The following is a 27469-nucleotide window of genomic DNA, read 5'->3' as shown; positions in this document are numbered from 1 at the left end:
GAATGCTTTTTGATTGTAGGTGAACTATAAATCCCAGCAACTACAACTCTCACATGACAAAATCAACCCCACAACCCCACCAGTATTCAAATTTGGGCATATCGGGTATTTGTGCCAAATTTGGTCCAGTGAATAAAGATACATCCTGCATATCAGATATTTACATTACGATTCATAACAGTAGCAAAATGACAGTGATGAAGTAGCGATGAAAATAATGTTATGGTTGGGGGTCACCACAACAAGAGGAACTGGATTAAGGGGTCGAGAACCACTACCTTAACTCTTTTCTTTGAAATCTGAGAAGATCATGAATGTGACCTAACAACACTTGGCAGTGTGGCAAAACCAAAGAGGAACTTTTTCTTAGTGACTCAGGCAACCTCAAGGCTATGGGATGAACTTGTGAAATCTGCCCACATTTGAACCAGGCTTTGTGCTCGTCTTTCCCACAATGTTCTACCAGGATTGCTTGTAATCCTTGTTGAATCATCCGCATTATGGCTGCCATTATCTTTGTTTTATATGGCCCTTCCAGTGTATGTTTTTTATTTGAAGGCTCTCTCCCAACAGTGGAAGCCAGGGACTTGGCTATTATTATTATTATTATTATTATTATTATTATTATTATTATTATTATTATTATTATTATTATTATTATTATTATTTTATTATGACACAGCAGACAAGATAGATATGCTGGATTTCGTATCACAAAATCACAAGTCGAACACTTCCCAAGTGTCTAGGACTGTGTGATGTATTTTCGGATGATGCGCAGGTCCCATTAGGGTGGCCTTTTGCAGTTGGCAGATCGTGATTTTGTCAATGTCTATTGTTTCCAAATGCTGGCTGAGATCTTTTGGCATGGCACCCAGTGTGCCCATCACCACCGGGACCACCTGCACTGGTTTCTGCCAGAGTCTTTGAAGTTCAATCTTGAGGTCCTGATAGCAGCTGAGTTTTTCCTGTTGTTTTTCGTCAATGTGACTGTCACCTGGGAAGGCAACATCAATGATCCAAACCTTTTTCCTTTCCACAACTGTGATTTCTGGTGTGTTGTGTTCCAGAACTTTGTCAGTCTGGATTCGGGAGTCCCACAGTATTATTATTAACTTTATTTATACCCCGCCTTTCTCCCCATGATGAGTCAAAGCAGCTAACAATCCCACACTTTAGTCATAATTTTTAAAGCGCAATACAAAAGTTAAACAACAATTAAATAGTAAAATGTATCAAAAACAGATTAAAATATAATAAAATACACTTTAAAAAGCCTTTCAAACTCACTGCCCCCACCCCAGAATCCAACCCACTTGGGTCCTTCAGATATTTGAGACTTCAGATCCAGCTTCTGGAAGCTGAAGTTGTCCTGCCTTTGGAAGACCAACAGAGATGAGGCCACGGTGGTTCCTCCCATGTTCCCACCCAACATACTTGAGTGGATGGTGGGACAGATAGAAGGTCTGGGTTGCTGTGAGTCTTTCGGGCTGTATGGCCATATTCCAGAAGCTTTCTCTCCTGACGTAAATAGAAGGTCCTTCTCAGTAGATCGTTGATGTCTACCAAGTTCACAGAAAGAGATATGGTCCTTCAGATAACATGGACCGGAGCCATATAGGGCTTTGTAGGTCAAAACCAGCACTTTGAATTGTGCCCGGAAACATGTTGACAGTGATGTTGTTGCAACAGAGTTGTACGCTCCCTATAGCCAGCCCCAGTTAGCAATCTGGCTGCTGCCCTTTGGACCAACTGAAGTTGTTGAGCGCTTTTCAAAGGCAACCCAATATTACACTTGGCTGCACTTGGGATCAAGGAGAAAGGAATGTATCAGGGTGAAGACAGTTTTTCAGCTCGGTTTCCTGTAATCTCCTCCAATGAGTCCAAGGAGACGTAGAAATGTCTGAAAGTTCCCTTTCTGAAGCTGGGACATGTCAACATGGCCTTGAAAACCTCAGAGTCACTGGGAGACCAAATGAGACATGCCACCAACATGTTCCAAGTAACCTGGAAGTGATTGGAAGTCATCCTCCCTACAGTGGAACATACCAAAATATTACTAGTCTTCTCCTTCCCAAATTGGACATACGAGGATGACTGGAATTTTCCATGATCATCATCACACAAAGAATGTAGCAACTCAATTTTGGAAAACCATAGGCCAGGTATAGGTAAATTTTTTTTGCTTTGGGGCCGCATTGTGGGCCCAACCAGGAGGCCCGGGCCAGGCGGGGGGTGTCTGGGCATGTGCTTAATGTGACGGGGCCAGAAGGGAGAGGGCCTGTGAGAGGTGGGACTGGGAGGGAGCAGAGCCCTGGTCATCCTCAGGTTGTCCTCCTGGCATAAAGATGGGGTGTTCTGTCACGCGCTGGGCTGTAGCTATTGTCTTTGTATAGGACGTATACTTTATGCCTAGTGGGAAGCCAGGGCGCCTCAAAGAGAAGTTCTTGAGGATTTTCCTGACAAGGATAGTCCTTTGAGTCTTTAATGAGATAACAAAGTCTTTATTATTGAACAAATAATAAATCTTCAAGGAGTCAAATAACACTTCAAGGTTTCCTTAATAGACTGTTGGCCTTTTCAGTCTTGTCCCCAGGGGACAGACAATTGGTTTTGGATAACTGTGCTTTCTCTATAAGAAGAAAACCCTCTTATAACCTCTTCCAGGCTGTCTATTATATGGGCCTAGCTGATGTGGGACCCACTACCGATTCCAAATGCATCTGGGTATAGAGTGGACCTACCAACCAAGGCTTGCAGATGTTTCAGCTGGGGTTCCGTGGATCTGTGATGCTGTTCTCTCTCTGAGGTTTCTTTGGAAACTTTAGGGCTTTTCCCCTCAGGAGCTGTGAGGCTGAGGGGCTGTGAGCTCTTAGCCAGAACCTTTGGGACCTTTCCCCTGGAATTTCTGTTTCTGATTCCTCGGATGTTCTATATCCCCGGATGTTCTTGAGATGTGAAGCTTTTCTACGGGACGAGCTGGTCTACATCCTATAGCTTAGCTTCCTTAAGTGAGACTGACTTTAAAAAATGGCTCTTTCCCTCCCAGAGCCCTGAACAAGGGGTGGAACCAAACTTAATGATGTTGGACAGGCGGTCTGCCCTATGACTGCAAACATTAGCAGAAAGAAAATAAAGTTGGAGCTTCTGGTACAGCCATACCAGCACATGGGGGGAGGAAAATGAGACATGTGGTGACTCCACCAATCCTCCTCTCTGATCCTCCCTGATCTCATGGCTGTCCTCTCAGCATTTTGCCAGAAGGGAGAGACAGGGGAGGGCCAAGAGCACTCCAGAGGGCTCTAAACTTCTTCGTGCCTTCCTCCCTCATCCTTTCTGCATAAGGATGTGGCGGGCCACCATGTCTTTATGTCGAGAGGACAGGGAAAATGAGAAGGGCCTGAGGTAAGCACCCGGGGGGCCACAACCAGCCCTCGGGCCTTAGTTTGCCCATGCCCGCCATAGGTGATTGCAAGTCACTTTTGGTTTTGTTTTAACTGTATTTAGTCATTTTTTTAAGGAAGTGTGAGGGTGGTATATCTCAAAACGCAATGCAAGACACCAGAAGCAGTAATTGTGATGCAACATTAAGCTTTATTAAGAAAGATGGCAGGAGAGAAGAGCTGGAGAAAAACAAGGCTGTGAAGAGACAATGAATAACCTCCAGATGTGACGGTAACACAAACACAGTTCTTCAATGGCCTTACAAATATGCAAAAGACGTTGGTGATGTCTTGACAACATTGAAAGAAAAAAAGAGAAAATAGGAGGACACACAGGTGCTAAGATGACTAGCCAGCTTCAATGTGCAAGAAGTATCAAGTACTCAAATATTTCTTCTTTGTTAGAGCTGGAAAATGTAGCCACTCCGAAAACCAGCAAAGTGTCACACTCTCCAAGTCCTAGATCAGTATCTTTATATCCATGTTTTTCATTCCAGTGAGTCTTCAGTATCTAGCAAGGTCCACAACGTTTCTGGGAATATCTTCTCACACGACCATATCCTCCATATCCGCTACCATATCCTCCACAGTATCCGCTACCATATCTTCCACCATATCCTAACCGGCCATATCCCCCAGAGGAAGATCCACCAGAAAAGCCACCGCCGGAGCCCAGGGCTGGATAGCCATATCCGGCACAGGCACTGTATCCCGAGACAAGAGCTGGTTCACCAGTGGAGGAGAGAATTGGCCCTGGGATGGACACCACAGATGCAGGGGGCTGGATCACAACTTCAGACCCTGCAAGTTGGCTGGCGCAAGCCACTGGGCCATAGCCCAGCCCACCTCCAACTCCAGAGAGGGCACCACCAGCACCCCATCCTCCAGAAAGGGCACCACCAGCACCCCATCCTCCAGAAAGGGCACCACCACCATATACTGGGACTAGTCCACAAGAGCCAACGCCACCGTAGCCGTAGTTGACACCACAAGGTACATCACACACAGATTGGCAGTAGCTCATTTTGATGCGAAGGATGCGATCTGTGGAGAAGAGAAGACAAAACTGAGTCAAGCAAAAGCAGAGTTCCTGGAATTTCAACTAAAGATTAAGTATCTTTTCTAAGAGTTGGTTACTCAGTTGTGGATAGTCTTTGCTAAATGCTAGTCTTTGATACTATTTTCAACTATAGTGATCTCAGTGAAATCAATGAAGAAGATGGCTTTCCACCCAAGGATAGGGAGATACTCTACTCCTGAAAAGTAGAAAAACTCTTAATCTGTATTCATTTTTTTCTCTCTCCAAGATACATTTAGCCACAATGCCCACAAAGTATTGTCAAGGAAAGTTAGAGGAATATCTTGCTAAACACAGGATTTTCATTCCATTCCCATTCATGCAAAACCACTGATTAACTGGAAAAACCACTGGTTCTTCCGTACTTGAGGGAATGGCTCGTTGCTAGAGAATCACTAGGGATGTAGTCAGAGCCGGCCCTAGGTATTTTTCAAGTGTAGGTGAACAGAATTTTGGCACCCCCCCCCCCAAACCAATCACTGAAAAATAAAAGCGTTGGATAAGCAAAAATGTTGGATAATAAGGAGGGATTAAGGAAAAGCTTATTAAACATCAAATTACATTAAGATTTTACAAATTAAGCACCAAAACATCATGTTTTACAACAAATCAACAAAAAAACCAGTCTCAACTCCCCCCCCCCCCTTGTATGTTTTGCACCCCAAGCAACCACTTAATTCGCCTCATTGTTGGACCGGCTCTGTCTCCAAGATACATTTAGCCACAATACCCACAAAGTATTGTCAAGGAAAGTTAGAGGAATGTCTTGCTAAACACAGGATTTTCATTCCATTCCCATTCATGCAAAACCACTGATTAACTGGAAAAACCACTAGTTCTTCCGTACTTGAGGGAATGGCTCATTGCTACAGAATCACCAGGGATGTAGTTTTCCAAGGTTTTTAGCGTTCACTTTCAGAGTTCTGGTATCTCATGAAACATAAATTCTAGGATTTTTTTTCTACACATTCATGGAGATATGGTGACTACTGATGCATTCTCACTGTAGAAAGGTCTAAGTGTGCCAAACTACATCTTTTCTACAGTGAGGATGCATCCATAGTCACCATATCTACATGGATGTGTAGAAAAAAGAGTTGTAAAGTGGATAGGACACGTAGATGTCAATATTTCAATGGAAAAATAGAAAAGTTCAAAGAGTAACATTTCAATTGATTATAATGAAGTGGAATCAAATGCAACTTACCTAGTTGGAGCTGAAGAAGCGATAGGAAGGAGAGATGAGCTGCCTTTGGAAGTCTCCCTGGTTGCGAGGCCTTTTATACCATTCTTGTGGCATCTCCGAGGGATGTGAACCACCCCTTCCCATGCCGCGTGCCCTACTTAGCCCGAAAAAGGGGGGTGTTACGGAATGTGCTGACACCCCAGGTATCAATTGCTCCCCCAATTTTGTTTACCTCTCTTTCATTTTTGCGCCCATGAGATTATCTCCTACCCATTTCGTCAGTCCGGGAATGTGAACACCCAATCGTTTGATGAAGGGTTGGTCTTGCATCAGCAGAAGAGGAAAAAACCACAAGAAACCACACCAAACCACAAGAAGGAGCCAAGGGCTGCGTCCAAACCTCCCTCTGTGGTGCAAGAGCTCGCGAATGAGCCAGAGCATGATGCACAGGATGCACAGATCATTTCATACATTTCTGAACACATATCTCATGTAGAAGTCGGCCTCATGTATAAGTCTAAGGAAGGTTTCAGGATCACAATTACGAATTTTGTTTTGGCCCATGGATAAGTTGAGGGCCCTTCCATGGAGAAGGGAAAGTATCAATGTCAATATTTTATGTGCCATTTTCCTGCCCAGACATTAAAAACTACAAAGACAAGTATCCACTATTACAGCAATACAGAAATCATTAAACCTAAATTTAGTTCAATACATCAATATGAAAACAGATACAAAAGGCGTTGTTAAACACAGTAGAAACGATCTTTTTCTCTTGAAGGATGAATTTACTCCTCTTCTCATAAACAATAAATTTCTTTAGTTCTTTGATTGTTCCACATACACAAATTGAGTCCTCTTCTTATATATAATGATTGTTCTTGTTTCTTTATTATGGATAGTAGACTGCAAAACCACAACCAGTTTCAACTCAAAAGAGTCTTCATCAGGTGGATTGTAGTCCTTTTTTTCAGTTGGGTTTTTTTAAGTTTTTTTTTAATGTGGATCAGAAAAATCTAAGTTTTAAACACACATGCTCTGCAAACAGTTTGATTCCAATGCAAGAATGATACTCGCACTGGAATCCACATTTTAAAAACTCAAAAAAAAAAACCAGAAAAAAGAACTATAAATATTTTAAAAAATTGGGGGGGGGGGGGGAATTAACGAAACATTAAGAGACAATTAGAGAATGGACCAACAATGGTTCGAATTACATTGCTGTTTGCGCTGTGAGACAATGTTTCGGAATGCGTATCAAAAAGCGAGAACAATCCGAAATAATTCCGATATACGATTCAAAACGATATTTTGGACATGTCTAGTGGATACTTGTCTTTGTAGTTCCAGGGAACCCGTTTTCTTTTCAGACATTAAAAACTACCATAAATAGTATTGTGGCAGAGAGAATGGAGAGAGTTTCGTTTAGGTTCTCCTCAGAGGCTAAGCCCTCAAGTTTTTTCACTCTACTCAGAGGAGCAGATGACTACTTTTTTGTCCAATATTAGTAGATCACTCTGAGAAGGTGTTGTTGAGGGACACCTGCTTGACCCCGTGGCCGTTGTCCTGTGGGGTACCACAGGGTTCAGTATTGTCCCCCATGTTGTTTAACATCGACATGAAGCCGCTGGGTGAGGTCATTCGGAGTTTTGGCATTCGATGCCATCTGTACGCAGATGACGTCCAACTACTGCTAAGGAGGCGGTCCATGTTCTGAACCGGTGCCTGGCAGCTGTGACGGTCTGGATGGGGGTGAACAAATTGAAATTGAATCGAGACAAGACAGAGGTACTCCTGGTCATTTGGAGGCCAAACAGGGTATAGGGTTACAGCTTGTGCTGAATGGGGTCACACTCCTCTTGAAGACGCAGGTTCATGGCTTGGGGGTCCTCCTGAACTCATCGCTGAGCCTGGAACCCCAGGTCTTAGTGGTGACTAGGAGAGGCTTTTGCATAACTAAAGCTTACGTGCCAGTCTGCTACCGTGTGTACCTTGGGAAGTCAGATTTTAGCAGAAGTTGGATGACCACCTTTCAGGAGGGCAGTAGATGACAATTTCAAGGAGTGAACTAGATGGTCCTTGTAGATACTTTCATCTCTAAAATCCCAAAAATTTAATGTCTGAGGAGGTTTCTTGCCTCAGTCCACATTGCTGACAATGCATGCCCTTATCCTGAATGTATCTCCATGTAACTGCTCATGAAATGCAAAGCAACACCCAAAAAGTAGGTGTTGGGCACAACCCCATCGTAATGAGTCCTGTAAACATCTTTTATCCTTGTTGCACATGGAAAACGAAAATAAAGATCTCATTAAGGCCAATCATTTTCTTTTCCCTGGAGTTATACACCCTTGTATTGTCAGAAGGCTGCGCCCTTTCAATTATAGGTTCTTATATCCCATCCTTTGATGACGCTGACATTAAAATCCCTTTTATGATTAAGAACCTCAAAATCTGAAGCCTTCCGAAGTCATGTCATTGGGCAGGTATTATAATTTTAGATTTATAATCTTAAATCAATTTGCCTCAGGCCTATTGGTTAATCCCAACTAGAGTGGGTCCATGGACTCAGTCATTCCTTGGTGAGTCAGGAAGTAGGTAGCTCCCATTGATTCCAAGGGTCTTACTCTAGTCAACACTAACAATAAGATTTAGGACAATATTTTAATTTTCTTTTGCTCTGTCCCTCTGTATAGTGATAAATTTCCAGATTCACTTGGTTTCCAACTCCCATCAGCCCCAACCAGTAGACTTGCTAATCAAGAATGATGGGAAGTCGAGTAACGATCTCCAGAGGCTCCTGTTTTTTTAAATGAAAATTATAACCATTTCAGTTGGATTGGGCTGACGTCGTTCCATCATCATCTGGTTGGAGATGGACATATTTTCTAAAGAACCTGTATCTTCTTAAGGAAGTTCTGAGGAACATCAAAAAGTTGTTGAAGACTTTCATGGCTGGAATCTCTGGGTTGCTGTGATTTTTCTAGGCTGGATGGCCATGCTCCAGAAGCATTCTCTCCTGATGTTAGGAGAGAATGCTTCTGGAGCATGGTCATATAGCCCGGAAACCTCACAGCAACCCAACATCAAAAGGGTTGATCTCTCCTAGTTTTTTCCCACCTGGATACTCAATGAAGCACCATCCTAGGTTGGATGGCTGGGAGAATGAGGTGTCATCACCCATAAAAATTCCATCCTTTTTATGAGGAAAACCACCTTCCAAATTAATCATTCTGAGCCTTTGTACTTGATCTTGAACCAGACGCAGGATGTGAATATTATTGGTACCTCTCCACGACTTATCTGACCTGGAGGAGAAGGTTTCCAACACAAGGAGATACATCAAAAGCAGGATTTTTTTGTGTTCTTTATTGTATTGTTAATTGAATGGCATCTGTAATGAAGTGTGAATTTTTTTGGTTTACAGATGTCATGTTTAATTGTGTTTTAAAAGGGTCAATATTTCAGTTATGGCATCTCTGCACTCAAGTGTTGGTTGCCATGGAGAAGTGGGCGGAACCAACTGCTGTTTTGTTGGAGAAGTGCAGGTTTAAAAAAGAAGCAGTTAGTCTGTGCCCTGATGAGGTACAGGGGAGACTGATCCTCAGTTGAAGGAAACAGGGAGACTCAATTGCTTAATTTTGAGTCAGTTTAAAATATGTTTGGTGACTTATTTTAAGGTAGTCTGTCTCCTGTTAAGGAACAGATAATCTGTGATTGTAATTCACAGGGTGACTGCAGTTTTGAGCAGTAGAGAAAGAAGTGACATTTTAAGGAATTTGAAACACCTCATTCTAGCTTTGCAACTGTTAACTAAAGTGCCTCTAAAGAGAAAGTTACTGTAACCATTAAGCTTTGTGCCTGAATAAACATGTTATTGTTCTTTCTAACATCTCAGCTTCTGTCACATATATTACCATCAAGAGTAAACAAGAAGAAAGAAGAAAAGCAAAATTTAAAAGGCCTCCTCTCTGAGTAGCTAGTGTCTACATATTCCCATAGTGGTGGCAAGCATTGATAATCCCCTTTACATCTGGTGGCCGCATTATAAACATCCTTACATCTGGTGGCAGCGTTTTAATAAAAACGTCTTTATAATTTGGTGGCAGCGGTTATATAATATTATAATATAATATAATTAAATAAAAACAAAACACACATCTCCACAGCATCAAACTCAAAAAATTCCACCTTCTTCTTGGAGGCACTCTCATTAGCGAATGTCCATCCTTAGATGGACTCATCCCAACGGTTGACTTCCTTTTGCCTCCCGTGGTATAAGACTCTCCCAAGGCCTTTGGACTTCTTATAACTTGATTCTCCAGACAGAAGATACAGAGAGAGTTCCAACATTTTGCAAACTTTGATCTATTATTGTTCCTGTTCGCATGAAAACTGTATGAATGGAAGCCTTCCAAGAATCCCAAAGAGCTTGAAGTCAATAATACTTCCAATCTAGAGCAGAATCATTGGAATTTACAAGAGTTGGATTTATCAAATTCCCATAGATCTAATGGCTCTACTTTCGATGTAGCGATAATTAAATGTAGACCTTCAGTTGCTCAATGGAAGATATATATTTGAGTGGTGCCACTTTTTATTTCCTGAACCAAATACAGTAATGAAAAGCACATTTCCTCTTTCCTTCATCTCTGTGTAGATATTCAATTTACATCAGATGTGGGCAAATTTGGAAAGCTTGAGGAGATATGAAAAACATTTTCACCCTTCTTTTGACCTCTGTATTGAAAATTACCATAAAGTTGACATGGAGGATTTTGGAAGTTCCTATAGAGGTATCTCCTCTAGGAATTTTCTAGGTCCTCCAACAAGAATCTATGGTGGGAGAATACCACAGCTTCCACCAAAGATTACCTGGAATACTTAGAACTTTCTTAGAGATAATATATTTTGTTGCATGTGGTTAGGTAAAACGGAGGTTCTGTCCTGCAGGTGTGAGATCTGCAGTGCATAATTTTATTTATTTATTTATTTATTAGACTTGTATACTGCTACTCCCAGTTTGGCTCAGAGCGGTTTACAGAAATATATTAAAACAATACAATTAGTTTTAAAATAACAATAAAAACAGACATAGCCCCGATTTTTTCACCCATCGAAAGCTTGTCGGAAGAGAAAGGTTTTGCAGGCTTTCCGAAAGGCAAGTAGGTATCAGATAGTTCCAGTTTCAACTGGCAAGGCATTCCATAAATACGGGGCTACAATCGAGAAGGCTCTCTGCCTAGTAGAAGATTATTGTGTGTTAGCTTGTATAGTTCCTATAAAATATTTATTGGTTGGTCAACTGGGCAATGCTTCCAAAATCTTCAAGTCTACATTTTTGGTATCTACTCTGAATAAGCGTCAATGTCCCATTGGGGAAAAAACAAAACAAAACTTGGAATTATGTATTGATTACTTTGTTAGGTAATGTCTCTTGACCTGATGGGAGAATCCTGATAGAAATGTCTCTCGTTGCAAGAGAGAAACCTGATGGTCACCATCCAAATGGATCTCCTTCATCTCCTGCAGATGTTACCCACCAAAGTAGGTTGGGAAGGGGGTTTATGATTGTGACAAGAGCATCAAAATCATGACTAAGGAGCGCAAGACACACTCCTCCAATTTGATCACCATATTTGACATACCCATCAATGTGGTTGCCACTTTCTGCTTACGCAAGACTAACTCATCTTCTAACTACTGGGTGTAACGTTCCTGAAGCTGATGCAAAGGACTTGGAGATAATCTAATGGGCACAAAAATGCAAGTCAGGTAAACACATTCTGTGTCAATGGTAGACTTGAGGCATGAGTGTACTTCAAGATCCCCTTGCAAGATCTAATTAGGACACGTGGGGTTCCCACCCTCTCAACAAATCCAGGAGTAGAGTATATAAACCGTTGCCACTGGGGACACTTCCACAGCTCTTCTTTCCTTCCTTCTGCTTCTTAAGGTCTTCTCCTTGACCAACCAGGTAAGTCATCTTTGACCTTGTATCTAATTGAAATGTTGTTCCATGGACTTAGAGTTTGTTTTCTCCCTTTGTTTTGACCACCTTGTGATTCTTTTCAACACAAAAGTAGATTTCTGGTGTGTGAGGGATACCGATTGAGCTGGATGTGGTTGGAGATCCCCATTAATGCAATGAAAAACTTATTTTTGCCTTTTTAATCACTTAATGGGCTCAAGAGGATAGGGAAGGAAACAAAGTTCGAATATAGAAAATTAGAATATAGAAAATTAATACAGAAGAATGGTGGAAAATCTGTGTGTAAGGAACACTGATGGTGATATCCCTGTACAGACAAGAATCTTTACTGTTTGGGATGCACAAAAAGTGCATGTTTTCTATTGGAAAAAGCAGCATTTTTCATTGCCGATAATAGCATTTTTGGTGAAGGTGTCTGGAGAGGTTCCAGTATTATTTAACAGAGAAAGCTAAAAACCTTCTGCAACAGCAATTTCCATGACTCCATAACGTTAGGCCTAGTGGTGAAAAAAAGTGCATTAATTCCAAGATGCACCCTAAACTTGGCAATTGGACACATTTCTACTCTTGAAGTAGATAAGAAATCCATTTTTCCATATAAAAAGATGTTCCTCTAACTTGGAGTCCTTGATATCTTTGTGCTTGGATCTCAAAAGCCTACCATTTTTTGTATGAAAAGGGTGTTGTAATGAAGTACGAATTTTTGGTTTGCAGATGTTATGTTTAATTGTGTGTTTGTGCTTTAAAAGGGTAAGTATTACAGTTATTGCATCTCAGCACTCAGAGGCTGGTTGCCATGGAGAAGTAGGCAGAGCCAACTGCCCTTTAGTTGAAGAAGTGCAGAGTTTAAAAAATAGGGTCAGTCTGTGCTCTGATGAGGCACAGGGAAGATTGATCCTAGGTTGATGGGATCAAGGAGACTCAATTGTTCATTTTGAGTCAGTTTAAAATAAGTTTGGAGACTTATTTAATGTAGTCTGTGTCCTGGTAAGGCACAGAGGATCTGTGATAGCATATCACAGGGGTGACTGCGGTTTAAAAGTAGCAAAGAAAGAAGTTTTAACTACTATAAGTAAAAGAAGTGACACTTTAGAGAGTTTTACTCATCTCATTCTAGTATTGTAACTGTTAATAAGAATACCTCTACATGAGAAACAACATTGTAACCACTAAGTTCTGTGCCTGAATAAACTTGTTATCTAAGCCTCTGTCGCATATATTCTGAACCAAGTTACGCTACAATCTAAAGTGAAGAAGAAGAAAGATGTAAAAGGTCTCCTCCCTGAGTCTTTGGTGGTTGCATCTTTCCAAATTGATGGCAGTCGTTATTATTTTTTACAAATTTGGGGCAGCGAGTGGGATAAAAAGATTCTCCCTGCCTGAAAGAACCTTAGTCATTCGTAGACCCCTTGACAGGTGTCCTCCATCAATGAGCACCCAATCCCTTCCCAAGGTGGTATGGGAGAAAACCAATTTCTCAGTTGACCTCCCTGAGATCTCTAGAGGTAGAAATAATATCGCAATATACCACTTTTGCTATCAAAAGTGCTTCCTCTACCACTGAGCAATCAACCCTTATCCATATTGATATTTATTTATTAATGAAATTCCAGGAACTCTGCTTTTACTTGACTCATTTGGTTCTTTTCTCCTCCCGTCCACAGATCTCACCCCATCGCATCAAGATGAGCTACTGCCAATCTGTGTGTGATGTACCTTGTGGCGTCAGCTACGGCTACGGTGGTGTCGGCTCTTGTGGAGTAGTCCCAGTATATGGTGGTGGTGCCCTTTCTGGAGGATGGGGTGCTGGTGGTGCCCTCTCCAGAGCTGGAGGTTGGCTTGGCCAAGGCCCAGTGGCTTGCAGCGGCCAACTTGCAGGGTCCGAGGTTGTGATCCAGCCCCCTGCATCTGTGGTGTCCATTCCAGGGCCAGTTATATCCACGGGTGACCCAGCTGTTGTCTCGGCATACAGTCCCTGTACCGGATATGGCTATCCAGCCCTGGGCTCTGGTGGTGGATTTTCTAGTGGATCTTCCTCTGGAGGATATGGCCGGTTAGGATACAGTGGAAGATATGGTGGTGGATACGGCGGAGGATATGGTAGCGGATACTGTGGAGGATATGGTAGCGGATATGGAGGATATGGTCGCTGGAGAAGATATTCCCAGAAATGCATCCCGTTTTACCGTTCTGGCAGCTGTGGACCTTGCTAAACAATAAAGAACCCCTGGAAGGAATGACATGGCTATGAAGATCTAGGACTTGGAGGATGCCGTACTTTGCTAGCTTTCAGAAATGCAGAGCAGCCATGTTTTCAGCTCTAACTATGGTCAGAAATATGGGTGCTACTTGTATATCATAACTGGTTACTTTCCCATTTTCCTCTTGTATATTCTCTTCTTTCTTTCAGTGTTGATTATTATAGGTCACCACTGTCTTTCCACACTTCTTTTAAAGCCACCTTCTTGAGTAGATTTGAAAAAGTCTCCAGCTGTTCTTTTGATGGATGGATTTTGCCTTAGCAATTCATTGTCAACTCTTGGTTTTGTAAATTCTCCTGTTCCTCTTGCCTACCTTCATTCTCAATAAAGCTCAATGTTGCATCAACACTGTTGTCATCAAAGTTTTCTGTTGGGTTTTAACAACTTAGAGACATGACATACTTTTTATTTTCAATATCCAAACCTCCATATCTGAGCCTGGTGTTGAACCTCCAGACTTTTAGCACTAGAGAGTAGAGATACGCGCAAATCCTGTTTTTTCAAGTACCTATGGCGCATTCAGCACATCCAGTACCTTCATGAGCACAAACAAGAAATAGGAAAACCCGCTCACTATGAAAACAAGCGGGAACCAATCTCGACTCCTTCTCTGCTTTTCGACATCACAGTTGAATCTTTGATATTAATCCCCCAGCAAACAAAAAGAAAACCTCCATTCTCTGAGAACTACTTCCAGATACTTCTCCTCTAGAGTAGAAGGTAGAAACAACTGTAAGGAAGGATTAAACCTAAAGCAGAAAGGACATTGAAGCATGTCGAGTAGTCATAGAAACAGCTTTAAGGAAGCAAAACTAGCAAGCAGAAAGGAGATTGCGGGCACTGAAAATAGGGGCTTTTTAAGATAGTCCAGGAAGGACAGTTCTACTGAGGTATAGATCACAGCTCTTCCTTCCCTGGGCCTCCTTAAAATGCCTCATGGAAAGCTTGGCATGCTGTTTCTATGTCTACTCTCATCTAGAGTTGTCATAGAGACAGCTTTAAGGAAGCAAAACTGGCAAGCAGAAAGGAGATTGCGGGCACTGAAAATAGGGGATTTTTAAGGTAGTCCAGGAAGGACAGTTCTACTGAGGTATAGATCACAGCTCTTCCTTCCCTGGGCCTCCTTAAAATGCCTCATGGAAAGCTTGGCATGCTGTTTCTATGTCTACTCTCATCTAGAGTTGTCATAGAGACAGCTTTAATGAAGCAAAACTGGCAAGCAGAAAGGAGATTGCGGGCACTGAAAACAGGGGATTTTTAAGGTAGTCCAGGAAGGACAGCTCTACTGAGCTATAGATCATAGCTCTTCCTTCCCTGGGCTTCCTTAAAATGCCTCTTGGAAAGCTAGGCATGCTAGTGCTGTTGAGACTGAGAAAGCACGCGTGCCTGTCTCTCCTGCAACTATGCGCCTCTCCTCTAAAGTAGAAATACACCTTTAAACAAGAAGCCTCCTTAAAGCACGTGCTGCCTCTCCTCTAGAGTAGAAACAGGTAAGAAGTCTCCTTAAAGCACGTGCACCTGCCTGCAGCCAAGTGCCTCTCGTCTAGAGTTGAAAAACAACTTAAATGCCTAAAATGATGGGAAGGGGAGCCTGGGAACACCCCCAACCCCACCCCCATAATAGACCAATAGAAAATGAATATTTCAGCACCCCCAGAGCAAGAACAGATATTTGCCCTTCCCAAAAAAGGATCATGTCCCAACCAAAAGCCGGGACACGAAATGACTGGTGGTTTACCCGTATTGCACAACTCTAGTGTCAGTACTATTGCCAATGTTGACTTTCCACCTTATGTAGAACTGTTTCCGGGGGGAAAGGCATATCCCATGTTATAATACTCCTAATTGGGATTTAAATTTTTTGTGATTTTTATTCTGGCCAGCAAATCATTTTACGATGAGGAAATTATTGAAAACTCCATACTAAAGGAGAATTTTTAATCCAGGGTGCATTCCATGTTCCTGGATGTAATTTTAATAAAATAATAATAATAATAATAATAATAATAATAATAATAATAATAATAATAATAACAACTTTATTTATACCCCGCCACCTCCCCAACGGGGACTCGGGGCGGCTTATATGGGGCCATGCCCAGAACAATACAATATAACAAAATATAAAACAACACATCATAACACAATTAAACAATACAATAGATAATAATATACATAGTACAGCACAAAATCAGAAAAGCAATAAAAACCAGGGCGGGCCACATGAACACTAAGCTAAAACTCGGGGTGAGAAAGAAATAAGAATTAAAAAACCACGGGGAACAGGGTCATAAGATAGTGGTACAGTCTAGAGGATAGATATTGGAGGGGAGCAACAAAAAAGAAGTATATGACAGTTACTCTCCAAAAGCACAACGGAAGAGCCATGTTTTTAAGTCTTTCTTGAAAGCTAGTAATGTGGGGGCTTGCCTAATTTTCCCCTTATAAAGGTCATTTTCGATTCAGAAAAAATATTTTCAGTGCAGAAAACAGAAATTTCTGCACAAAAAACAGTGTGTGGGATCTTATATCAGAGCTACAATAGATCACTATATGATGACAAGGCTTTGCCGGGGACATGGTTCAACATAACCAACCATAGTAGTGAACTGTGGCAATGCACAATGAGATCCTATGCAAAGCAAAACAAGAGTGAGAGTGTAATTGGAACTAGTATAGATTCTTATCCATGCCTTTGGGAGGAAAACACATCTCAATGTTTAACATGGCTCCGTTGGACAGCTCATCGATAGCTGAGCTACACCCATTGAGTGTAGGAAGCAACCCTTTGAAAGGAACCTTGTAAACACATGTATCATAGTTGTATATGCAAAAGAGAATGATAGACTGTTTTTTCCCTGGAGGCATACACCCTCATATTGGCAAATGGCAACACCCTACTTTTAAAGGGCTGTTTTATCATGCGTTTTAAGTCTTTTTAATTTCCCCTTTGTGGTTAACAGCCTGAAATGCTCAATAGCCCTTAGACTTTCATGATCATTTTATTATCCATAATAAGCTTGTATACTTCTTGCTCTGCCTGGAATAGTGTCGGTTTCTGTTTTATTAATGGAAACAAAATTGGTTTTCTCAAGTCATACAGGTCCAGGTTGAGTCAGCATCAGAAGAACAATTTCAATGGATTTACTCAAATTGCAACATATAAATCCAGCAATTTGCTTGCGAGAAAGACTCTGAACAATTGTGTTACATTGGTGTTTTTTGTGAGCTGCTTAGAGTCTCACTTTTTAGAGAGAAAATCAGGGATACTAATACAGCTAATAATAATAATAATAATAATAATAATAATAATAATAATAATAATAATAATAAAAGCAAGCTCAATGGAGGCAACAACATCAAGGTCATAAACACCTGGGCCATACCTGTCATAAGATATACTGCTGGCATCATAAACTGGACACAGGCGGAACTGGACAATTTGGACAGAAAAATAAGAAAACTCATGACCATTCATCATTCACTGCACCCTCGCAGTGATGTTGACCGGCTATATCTGCCTAGAAGATCAGGGGGCAGAGGACTCTTGCAAGTAAAACGAGCAGTCAAAGAAGAAGAACATGCCCTGGCAGAATATGGAAAGCAAAGTGAAGAACCTGTGGAGTCAGGTGAGTTTTTCACATCACCTGGAGTTTTTCACATCTCTGGGTTTTGTGCCTTGAAGTCTTTTTGAATTCAGCTGTTTCTTTTAACAGGCAACATTATTTTAATAAACACGAAAGAGTAGGGGCAAATGTAGGACAGAGAAAGAAGAGAACAGCGAGACAAAGGCATTAATTTTCCTTCTTGCTTTGTGTCAAGATTCCCAGCAGAGCCAGCTGACATTTTATGGGATTTATGTCTAGCACTGGAGCTTTCAAGATGTCTAACAAGTTGGGATGTCATGGGTGAAATCCTACACCAGCAATCTTACATGATGTTCCAAGGAGGAAAAACATATAATCCATGTGAGAATGCAATGGATGGAAAGGTCTTTGCTGCTGCTGCTCAGTCGTTTAGTCGTCTCGGACTCCTCGTGACCTCCTGGACCAGTCCAGGCCAGAGCTCCCAGTGTCGGCCGTCACCGCCTCCAGTTCCTTCAAGGTCAAGCCAGTCACTTCTAGGATACCGTCCATCCGTCTCGCCCTTGGTCGGCCTCTCTTCCTTTTTCCTTCCATTTTCCCCAGCATCGTGATATTTTCCAAGCTTTCCTGTCTCCTCGTGATGTGGCCAAAATACTTCAGCTTTGCCTCTCACATCCTTCCCTCCAGTGAGCAGCCATTGGGCATTATTTCCTGGAGGATGGACTGGTTGGGTCTTCTTGCCAAGGTCCAAGGCACTCTCAGGATTTTCCTCCAGCACCAGAGTTCAAAAGCATTTCTCTTCCTTCACTCAGTCTTCCTTATGGTCCAGCTTTCGCACCCATAGGTTACTATGGGGAATACCATTGCTTTGACTATGCGGACCTCTTTCAAGACCCTACCAACTATGTTTGTAATTGTGATGATGATGGGACACAATAGGACGTTCTCTCCTGATGTCTTCAGAGCCCCAGATGGCTCATAACAGGGTTCAGGATCTGTCAAATGACCTTGACCTGAGCTATGGGATGTGACAGGTCATAACCAGCACTTTGAATGGTGGCTGGAAACCAACTGGAAAGTCAGTACTTTTTTTTTTTAAAGGCATACTATGGACTTAATTATAGATCACAGTATAGGCACAATTTTCTTCTGCTAGTCCTGTTTGTGTCATTTTCCCTCAAGGAGCTTCATGTTACCATAATTAATGCTCCTTCATCACATTTTATCTTCATAATAGACCTGTGGGTTGTATATGAAACTGGAGGAGCAAAGGGAAAGTTCAAATGTCATACTGGGAACTAGAAGATCATTTTCCCATGTCCCTTTCCAATACTGTATTGGTTCGTCTGGAGATGCCTCCATAGAATTATGTATGTGTTTATTTTTTAAAAAATCTATATATATAAAAGAGTGATGGCATCACGGCGACCCACAAAACAACAAAACTACAAGCCCCCCAACCTCTAAATTTGACAACATAACCCATCATCCATGGCTCTAGGTTGATACAACAAAAAGAAAAGAAAAATAAAGTCCTAATTAGAGAGGAATAATTGCTTTTATCCAATTGCTGCCAGTTAGAAGGCTAAGCTCCTCCAACTTGGTTTCCTAGCAACTCAATAAAAAATAATAAAAAACACACTCAAAAAATTAAAACACTAAAAAATTAATACAATAAAATAGTATAATAACAGAAAGTAACTAAAAATAATACAAGAAAATAATAAAATATAAAAAATAAAAAGATAACTTACAATAAAATTAATCAAAAAATTTACAAATAACGTCAAATAAAAATTACACAACAATTTTTAACCAATACCACCACCACTTTGCCACAGCAATGCGTGGCCGGGCACAGCTAGTATATTATATAAATGAGCCACCGTATGTACATAAAAATAGGAATGACAGTAAGATTGTGAAGTAACCAAGACGAAATGATCTTGAAGATGGAAATAAACGAAACTAGTTCTGCAAATCTTAGAAAAAAACTTCAAAATGATGGATATGGTTGATGCAAAACAGTGGTTCCCAACCTTGATTTTTCCACATGTTTTGAACTTCAGCTTCCTGAATTCTGGACAGTTGGCCAAGTTGTCTGGGACTTCTGGGAATTGAAGTCCCAAACTCCTGGAGGGCCAGAGGTTAGGGCCCCGTGTTGTAAAAGAAGGGTATGAAACATCCAGCTTTCCAGATGTTCCTGAGTTGTAACTCCTCACAGCCCTAAGCTAGTGCTGAGGTATTCTTCATTTTGAAGCTCAGCAACTTCTGGAGGGCCACCTCTGATGCCATGGAGTTCAAGGAGTCCCGTGTAAATGTGATAATTCAATGTCTTTGTAGAAGACATAAAGGGGTTGAAAACTAAATCCCTAATTTTAATTATGACCTTTAGGAAAAAGAAAACCCAACATGTCATATACTTAGTTACATTTCTGGGGCATGATCGCCCCTGAGCTTTTTTCATAAATGAATTCCTTCTGATTGAAGCCATGGAAGGCACTTGCCCATACCTTAGAAGACTTTTCCTGTTTTCAATTTGAAGATATTATAGTGTGTAGACACCAATGGGGAAGGTGCCCATAATGTCCGAGAATTTGCTAAGGAGCCATTCTGGCTTCCAGACGTAGTGACTCAACAATTATTCCTGATGACTGGGCAGAAAAAACAACAAACAAATAATGGTCTTAATCCACAACCCCAAAAGGACTTGTTCTTACTTCCATTAAACCTAGGTTATCAATCTGCTACCTATCTATTTATCCATCACCCATCCAAACACTCCTGTCTTATAATATAACCTACAGCATCTTGTGTCATTTGGTGAAGGAAAGTGAAGGATCAAATTCTTAAACTGGATATCCATGCATAAAGATGAAAGACGTATCTACACAGTAGAACTGCTGTTGCTTGGCATGACTTTATCTGCCAAGGATCAGTGCGATGGAATGTAGTTTTATGAGATCTTTCACCTTCTCTGCCAAAGAGTGTTGGGATCCCACGAAGCTACAACATGTATGATTCCATAGCATTGAGATTTAGCAGTCTAACTAGTGTCAAACTGGATTCATTCCACAATGTAGATGTGCCCATAGGTGCTACTGTAGGAAAATTCTCATCCACACAAAGCCAAAAAAGGCACGGAGTAATTTTATTCAAGGCAAGATATGTCATTAAGACTTCATTGCCATGCTTCCAAATAGTCAGAGTAATAAACCTCACATGACAATGCAAGGAATTGGAATTTCACATGGGCACTTCTGACTTCCGGCATTATCTCGCCCAGATTTCTGATGTTTATCCCTGGAACCCAAGGGAAAGGCAAACAGCCAAAGGGAAAGATCATCGGATCAAAGGAGGATAACAAGTGTGTCGCTCTCACAAGACGTTTTGACAGCACTGCCTGAAGCTCAGTTACACGTTGAGCATGTTCCCAAATTGCATCATAAATAATATCATTTAAAAGTGCTCAGAGCAAAAGGGCCCCTTGAATATATATCCTTAGTGAGCCTTAATGAAAAACACCAAAAATATCCACATATCCATTCAATGTGTTGTCCAATATTTGAACGTATTTCTATCTGCATAGACTTTTCTGTGCACGTGGTCAAACACATAAGGATTTATTCTGACTGAAGAAAAAAATTCCCAAATTGTGAAAAGTAATAAAAGGCGGGTCATAAAATTTCGACTGTCTTGGCAACAGAAAAGGAACTTCTCTTGAGATCCAGCTGTCCTTGTTCTGTGGGAAGCTAAATGCTCTTCAGAGCCGGTCCAACAATGAGGCGAATTAAGTGATCACTTGGGGCGCAAAACATACGGGGGCGCAGTCGAGACTGCTTTTTCTGTTGATTTCTTGTAAAACATGATGTTTTGGTGCTTAATTTGTAAAATCTTAATGTAATTTGATGTTTAATAGGCTTTTCCTTAATCCCTCCTTATTATCCAACATTTTCATTTATCCAATGCTTTTATTTTTCAGTGATTGGTTTGGGGGGGGGGGGGCGCCAAAATTCTGTTCGCCTACACTTGAAAAATACCTAGGGCCAGGTCTGCTGCTCTTTTTGTAGCTAGAAAAGAATGTATTTTTAAAAGAGTCTTTGTGTGGTTGGTTACATATGATGATTTGAAGTGTATGTTGATGATATCTCTATATCTATTAGGGTTGTGCAATCAGGGTAAACTTTGACCTGTTTCATATCCTGGCTTTTGGTGGAGGCCCATTTTTGGGAGCCTCCCCAAATTGGGAGGGCAGGTATGTGCTTTCTCTCTGGGGTGCCAAGAGATCCGTTCATTATGGGGCGATTACACCATGTCAGCCAGCCACACACTCTTTCCATTCTTAAGAAGGCTTCCCACTTCCAGGTAAGGAAGAGCAATGATCTCCTGGAAGAGGAGAGTAACTTTCAGGGAATGATGGTTTATTTTTTATTTGCTGGGGAATCAATAAAAAAAGATTACACTGTGATACTAAAAAGCAGCCTTGGAGCCGGGCTTGGCTCCCACTTGCTTTTTTGGTACCAGGAGGGGAGCTCCCGTTATGTGCTCCCAAAGTACCGAAAGAAATGAAAGCAATGAAGGAAACAGGAGAAACAGATTCTCTGCACAACTCTAGCATCCAAAGGAAAAGACAACTCTGTTTCTTTTTCAAAATTTCTAATGATGGTGGTGGCAGTTGGTGCCAGGGTTTAACATGTCAACCATCCAAAGGAATGGAGAACACAATTGAGAGAGTGAAAGAGAAACATATAGGTTTCTCCATTAGCAGTCCAAACATCTGGAGAAAAATGCAACATAGACTTATTCCAGAGTTTCTCTTACCTGCTTTCTAAAGCAAGCTGAGATGTTGACCAGGAGTGAGGCTTATATACTCTCAGTCTCACCATGAAGTGTCTCCAGTCTTGCATTTTCATGAGTTTCCTACCGATTGACTCACTGATGTCACATGCCAAATGACTATAGTCATTAAAAAGACTTTGGGCAAATGTCCTTTTTGTAAATGCCATCTCCAACATCTGGAAGTGTCATATTGCTCCTCCCAATATGCTAATTACTAAGTCCAAAGGGGTTCTCCTTTATGTGCTCCCAAAGTACCGAAAGAAACGAAGAAAATGGGAGAAACTGATTCCATGCACAACTCTAATATTGATCTTTGTCTCTATTGCTATCTCTATTTCTATCTTTATATCTATCTCTATCTCTTTATCTACCTATCCATCCAGATATCTATACCTATATGGATGGATAGAGCATATTAATCTAACTCTATATTTATATTTATATCTATACCGATAGGAAAATTAGCAGGAATCTCTCATTCACTAGTTCTCGCTAGAGAGCATATTAAGTTTCTCCATCTCTCATTCAGACTCAAAAGATCAATGGTATGATGCAATAAAAGCTTTATTCAGAAAGAAAGAAAAAAGCATACAGCTGTGTGAACAGGTTCCATATTAAAAACATTGGAGGAAGAGAAGGAGATCTTCTGCCTTGAAAGAGAAACTTTCCTTCTCTTCCTCCCTCTCTTCTTCACATGAAATCCCATAATGATGAGACATCAGTTCTGACAAAGGAGCATGAAGTCAATACATTGGAACTGAAGAAGTACAAAGATTAGGACAATATGGTAGGGCATGTGTAGACAAGTCACTAATAAAAAGCATAAACGGGCCAGATCAGCAGGGATGCAGAGCAGTCGCCCAGCTCCTATGAACATGAACTGGGAAGAGCCCTGAACATCTCTCGTCACAGGCCTGAGAGTTTAGCCATGAATTCTTGGTCGTTCTTCTTTTCTGATTCTTGGGGTCAAAAGTCCATGAGATGTTTAATAGCAGGGAGAGCAGCCGATGCCTCTTATGCCTGAACACCCACCAGCGACTGCGCATGGAGTTGTGCCTCCGACAGCAATGGGCTCACAGCTGGCAGACATGATAGGTCCTGGGATGGTCATGACGACAGCAGGGGGCTGGATAACCATTTCCGATGCTGGGAGCTGGGTGATGCAGGAAGGGACTACTCCAGGCACAGTTCCAAGGCAGCAGGATGATGTTGAGGTTCCACACCGTTGGGCTCCAATGCCAATACATGGGGTGGAAGAGCAGGATGGAACCACACAGGAGGGTCCACAACAGGATGGCTGACAGCAAGACATGGCTGAGGAATGGAGATGAGTCTGGAAGAACACAAGAGAAAACATGAGTAGTTTTATACAGTGACTAGCTTTGCCCGTCCACGCGTTGCTGTGGCTTATGGGAATCCAGGTGGAATAGCAGTGAATAGCCTTGCAGTCTCAAAGCCTGGCCGTTTTCTGGAGAAGCTGGAGCTTTTTGTTGTATGAACATAGAGGCATGGATGAGGGGTTGTGCTGCCAAGTTTAGTGTTTCTGGGATGTGTAGTTTTGTTGTTTTGTCCTAGGCCGAAATTTCATTACCCTTTTATATATATAGATCGGATTGTCCCATCCCAGGAAAGGGTTTACTGACAAATTATGAGAAATATGGATTTGGACATTTTTTTAATCCTGCAGAAGAGAAAGTTAAAATAATAGCCATGTTTAAATATTTGAAAGGATGTTATAAGGAAGAGGGAGCAGGATTGTTTTCTGCTGCTCTGGAAACTAGGACTCAATGGAACCATGGGTTCAAATGGCAGAAAAGAAGATCCCACCTGAACATGAGGAAGAACTTCTTGATCACAAGAGGTGGAATTCATTGCCTCAGAGTGTACAAAAAGCTCCTTCATTGGAGGCTTTTAAACAGAGGCTGGGTGGCCATCTCTGAAATTATTAATCTGCTAGCAGAACATCAAGATGAGAAGGTGATGAAAAGGAGGAAGAAGAGGTGGAGGAGGAATACATATTATAACTTATCTAGATTCTTTTTTTACCTCGTCATTCTCTCAATATAGGACACAAGCTGGCTATGAATCCTGCTGCTCTCCCTGTGGTTGGTATCGGTTATTAAATCATTTTTAACTTATGCCTACCTTCCTCTATGCAGTACTAAAAGGAGTTGACTACAACGGGACTTCTACTTTTTAGCACCCTTCATTCATGGCTTCTCCCACTACTGATGCTATCCAAGAACTTTCCTTCTAGAACTACTCCGTAACTTATATCACCACTAAAATACTCCAGTCTTTTGTACTGATTGGACCATGACTCCTTGGGGAAGATGGAAGCAAGCCCGAGTGGACTTGACACCTTGGAAGGAAAGACTTTCACAAGATCTTGCTTAAACCTTGTCAACCCAGGACTGTGGCTTCCTGCTTCCATTGTTGGTTTTTCATAGAAAAACAGCACATTCAGAACTTCCCTCTTGCCTTCCTCTATGTATTACTAAAAGGAGTTAAATAGTGCTTACTATGGCACCCTTCCATTAGTTGCTTCTCCCACTACTGATGCTACCCAACTGTCTCTAGTGTCTTCTTCCTCTACTGATGCTATTCAACAGCTTCCCTTCTAGAACTTCCCAGCAACTGTCCCACTACTGATGCTACCCAACAGTTTCACTTCTAGAACTTCCGAGCACATTCCCACTTCTTCTCCCTCTTCTGATGCTACCCAACAGCTTTGTTTCTAGAGCTTCCCAGCTACTGTAGTTAGTGTCTTCTCCCACTACTGATGCTACCCTTCTAGACCTTCCCACCAACTGTCTCTAGTGTCTTCTCCCTCTACTGATGCTATTCAACAGCTTCCCTTCTAGAACTTCCCAGCAACTGTCCCATTACTGATGCTACCCAACAGTTTCACTTCTAGAACTTCCAAGCACGTGCCACTAGTGTCCTCCTACTTCTGATGCTACCCAACAGCTTCGCTTCTAGAACTTCTCAGCAACTGTAGTTAGTGTCTTCTCCCACTACTGATGCTACCCAACAGCGTCCCTTCTAGAACTTCCCAGCAAATGTCGCTAGTGGCTTTTCCCACTACTGCTGCTACCCAACAGCTTTGCTTCAAGAACTTCCCACCAACTGTCTCTAGTGTCTTCTCCCTCTACTGATGCTACTCAACAGCTTCCCTTCTAGAACTTCCCACCGTCTCTAGTGTCTTCTCCCTCTACTGATGCTACTCAACAGCTTTGCTTCTAAAACTTCCCACCAACTGTCCCACTACTGATGCTATCCAACAGCATCCCTTCTAGAACTTCCCACCAACTGTCTCTAGTGTCTTCTCCCTCTACTGATGCTACTCAACAGCTTTGTTTCTAGAACTTCCCAACAACTGTCTCTAGTGTCTTCTACCTCTACTGATGCTACTGAACAGCTTTGCTTCTAGAACCTCCCAGCAACTGTCCCACTACTGATGCTACCCAATATCTTCCATTCTAGAACTTCCCAGGAACTGTTCCTAGTGTCTCCTACCACTGCTGATGCAACCAACAGCTTCCCTTCTAGAATTCTCAGCAACTGTCATAATTGAAATGTTCTAAGCTTTTCTCCTGAAGTGACCATGACTTCCTGAGGAAGACGGATGCAAGTGTAAGTTGATTCAATGTCATCTAACAACAGCAAAGTTTAGATAAATCGAAGTACGGAGGCCTAAAATGTCTTGGCCAAGCCAAGCTTACCTGATCTTCAGAAGAGAAGAAATGCAAGCGATAGGTAGAGATGAAGCTGCTGGAAAACCACGGAGTGCAGAAGGTTTTTATACCGTTTCTCCTGTCTCCTGGAGGCTTTGAAACCACCACTTTGCTCAGTAGTATTAATTAAAAACCTTTACAAAGGAATCTGCTGGGTTCATCATCTTTAAAATTACTGTAATAACCCTAAAGGTTTATGTTGTTGCTGTGTGCTTTTGAGTTGTTTCCGACATATGGCTGCCCTAAAGCAAACCTAGGACAGAGCTTTCCGGGCAAAAATGGGGGACAAATGGGCTCTAAATGGGTAATTATGGTGAATCACAGGCACTGTGCACCTTAATTTCAATGTTTTCCTCCTTCTTGCAAAAGTTGATTAGATTTTTTTCCAACTCAATGCCCAAAGGCTGAGGTTACGTGTTTGCCCCATGTTTCAATGGGACAGAACACATGATAACCTTGACTTGCTCCATTTTGAGAGCTGTAAACATGTTTGGTAATTTTGGTGCTTCTTTTGATTTAAGCTGCTTACTTCTGTTTGTCTAAAACAAGTATAGTTCTCTCTGCCTCCCTCTGTTTTTATCAGTGTGCCCTACTTTTTTCCAGATAGAAATACCAAGGGTTTATGAACACAAATAAAGAAGTCAAGACCATCCCAAATCCAGAACTTGCAGTCCATTAGATACACTGCAACTCCTGTCTTTTGGTCTTAACCCAACTTTTCTCTGCCTTAAGCAAAATCAAGGGATACTCAGAATGTGACAAGAAAGTTGGCATGAATATCAGGAAGCTTTGGCGTGTTCATAGACTTCACACCATCTGGATCATGTCCATTTCAGATCAATACATCGTCTATACCAATGTTCCCAACCTTTTATATGACCAAGGACTACTTGACCACGGACCACTCTCCAACATTAGTACCAACAGGGTTACAAATCAGTTTTTTGTCAACTTTAGATTCGCTTTGGTTATTTGGGATGCTGATTCAGAAAATTGTATTGGATAGACCACATAAATTTTAGTTTCTGATACAGAACATATGCCATCCAGTAGTCACCATCTGCTCGCCCACAGAAAACCATATTTAATAATCTAGAACTGATGTGGTAGTAGTAATCTTTTGTGGGTAGTCAGCCTCTCCTCTCCCAACATCCCCATAGCCTTGGAACTATAAGAAGGTTTCACGAGACCAGTTGCTCTCATTGCCCTGTGGTTTCCAAGTCAATGATGAGGCCATGGACCATATTTCAATTCTTGCGAACCACTGGTGGTCCACGGAATACAGGTTGGGAACAACTGGTCTATTCAGACTCTATAACGTTACCATTTCACTGCTCAGATCAGAGCAG

At 41.6% G+C, this 27469-nt stretch overlaps 2 protein-coding genes across 2 annotated transcripts; one reads left to right on the top strand and one right to left on the bottom strand.

Moving 5' to 3' along the window:
- Positions 1-3574: 3574 nt before the first annotated feature.
- Positions 3575-26235, bottom strand: li-ac-27 (keratin-associated beta-protein 27). The gene is made up of 4 exons (XM_003226329.4): positions 26109-26235; positions 23374-23716; positions 5729-5785; positions 3575-4487 (listed from the first exon to the last, which is right to left on the bottom strand). Exons 2-4 carry the CDS (start codon positions 23693-23695, stop codon positions 3955-3957), a joined length of 912 nt encoding a protein of 303 aa, XP_003226377.3. The 5' UTR covers positions 23696-23716; positions 26109-26235; the 3' UTR covers positions 3575-3954.
- LOC100558762 (claw keratin) lies at positions 11626-14306 on the top strand. The gene is made up of 2 exons (XM_003226344.2): positions 11626-11684; positions 13364-14306. The coding sequence occupies exon 2, from the start codon at positions 13385-13387 to the stop codon at positions 13910-13912; it is 528 nt and encodes a 175-aa protein (XP_003226392.1). The 5' UTR covers positions 11626-11684; positions 13364-13384; the 3' UTR covers positions 13913-14306.
- Positions 26236-27469: the final 1234 nt, after the last annotated feature.

This window comes from Anolis carolinensis, unplaced genomic scaffold (genome assembly GCF_035594765.1).
Source record: "Anolis carolinensis isolate JA03-04 unplaced genomic scaffold, rAnoCar3.1.pri scaffold_14, whole genome shotgun sequence".
Classification (NCBI taxonomy): Eukaryota; Metazoa; Chordata; class Lepidosauria; order Squamata; family Dactyloidae; genus Anolis; species Anolis carolinensis.
Note: the sequence above shows the minus strand (reverse complement) of the source record. Positions and strands in the feature narration are given on the sequence as shown.

What these genes read in the sequence shown, in the direction of transcription:
- li-ac-27 (XM_003226329.4), bottom strand. Translation starts at nt 23,695, where the DNA reads ATGTCTTGCTGTCAGCCATCCTGTTGTGGACCCTCCTGTGTGGTTCCA. An exon ending in CATCGGCTGCTCTCCCTGCT is followed by an intron (nt 5,786 to 23,373) that starts ATTAAACATCTC and finishes CCTCGCAACCAG; the next exon opens with GGAGACTTCCAAAGGCAGCT. An exon ending in GCTTCTTCAGCTCCAACTAG is followed by an intron (nt 4,488 to 5,728) that starts GTAAGTTGCATT and finishes TCTTCTCCACAG; the next exon opens with ATCGCATCCTTCGCATCAAA.
- LOC100558762 (XM_003226344.2), top strand. Translation starts at nt 13,385, where the DNA reads ATGAGCTACTGCCAATCTGTGTGTGATGTACCTTGTGGCGTCAGCTAC.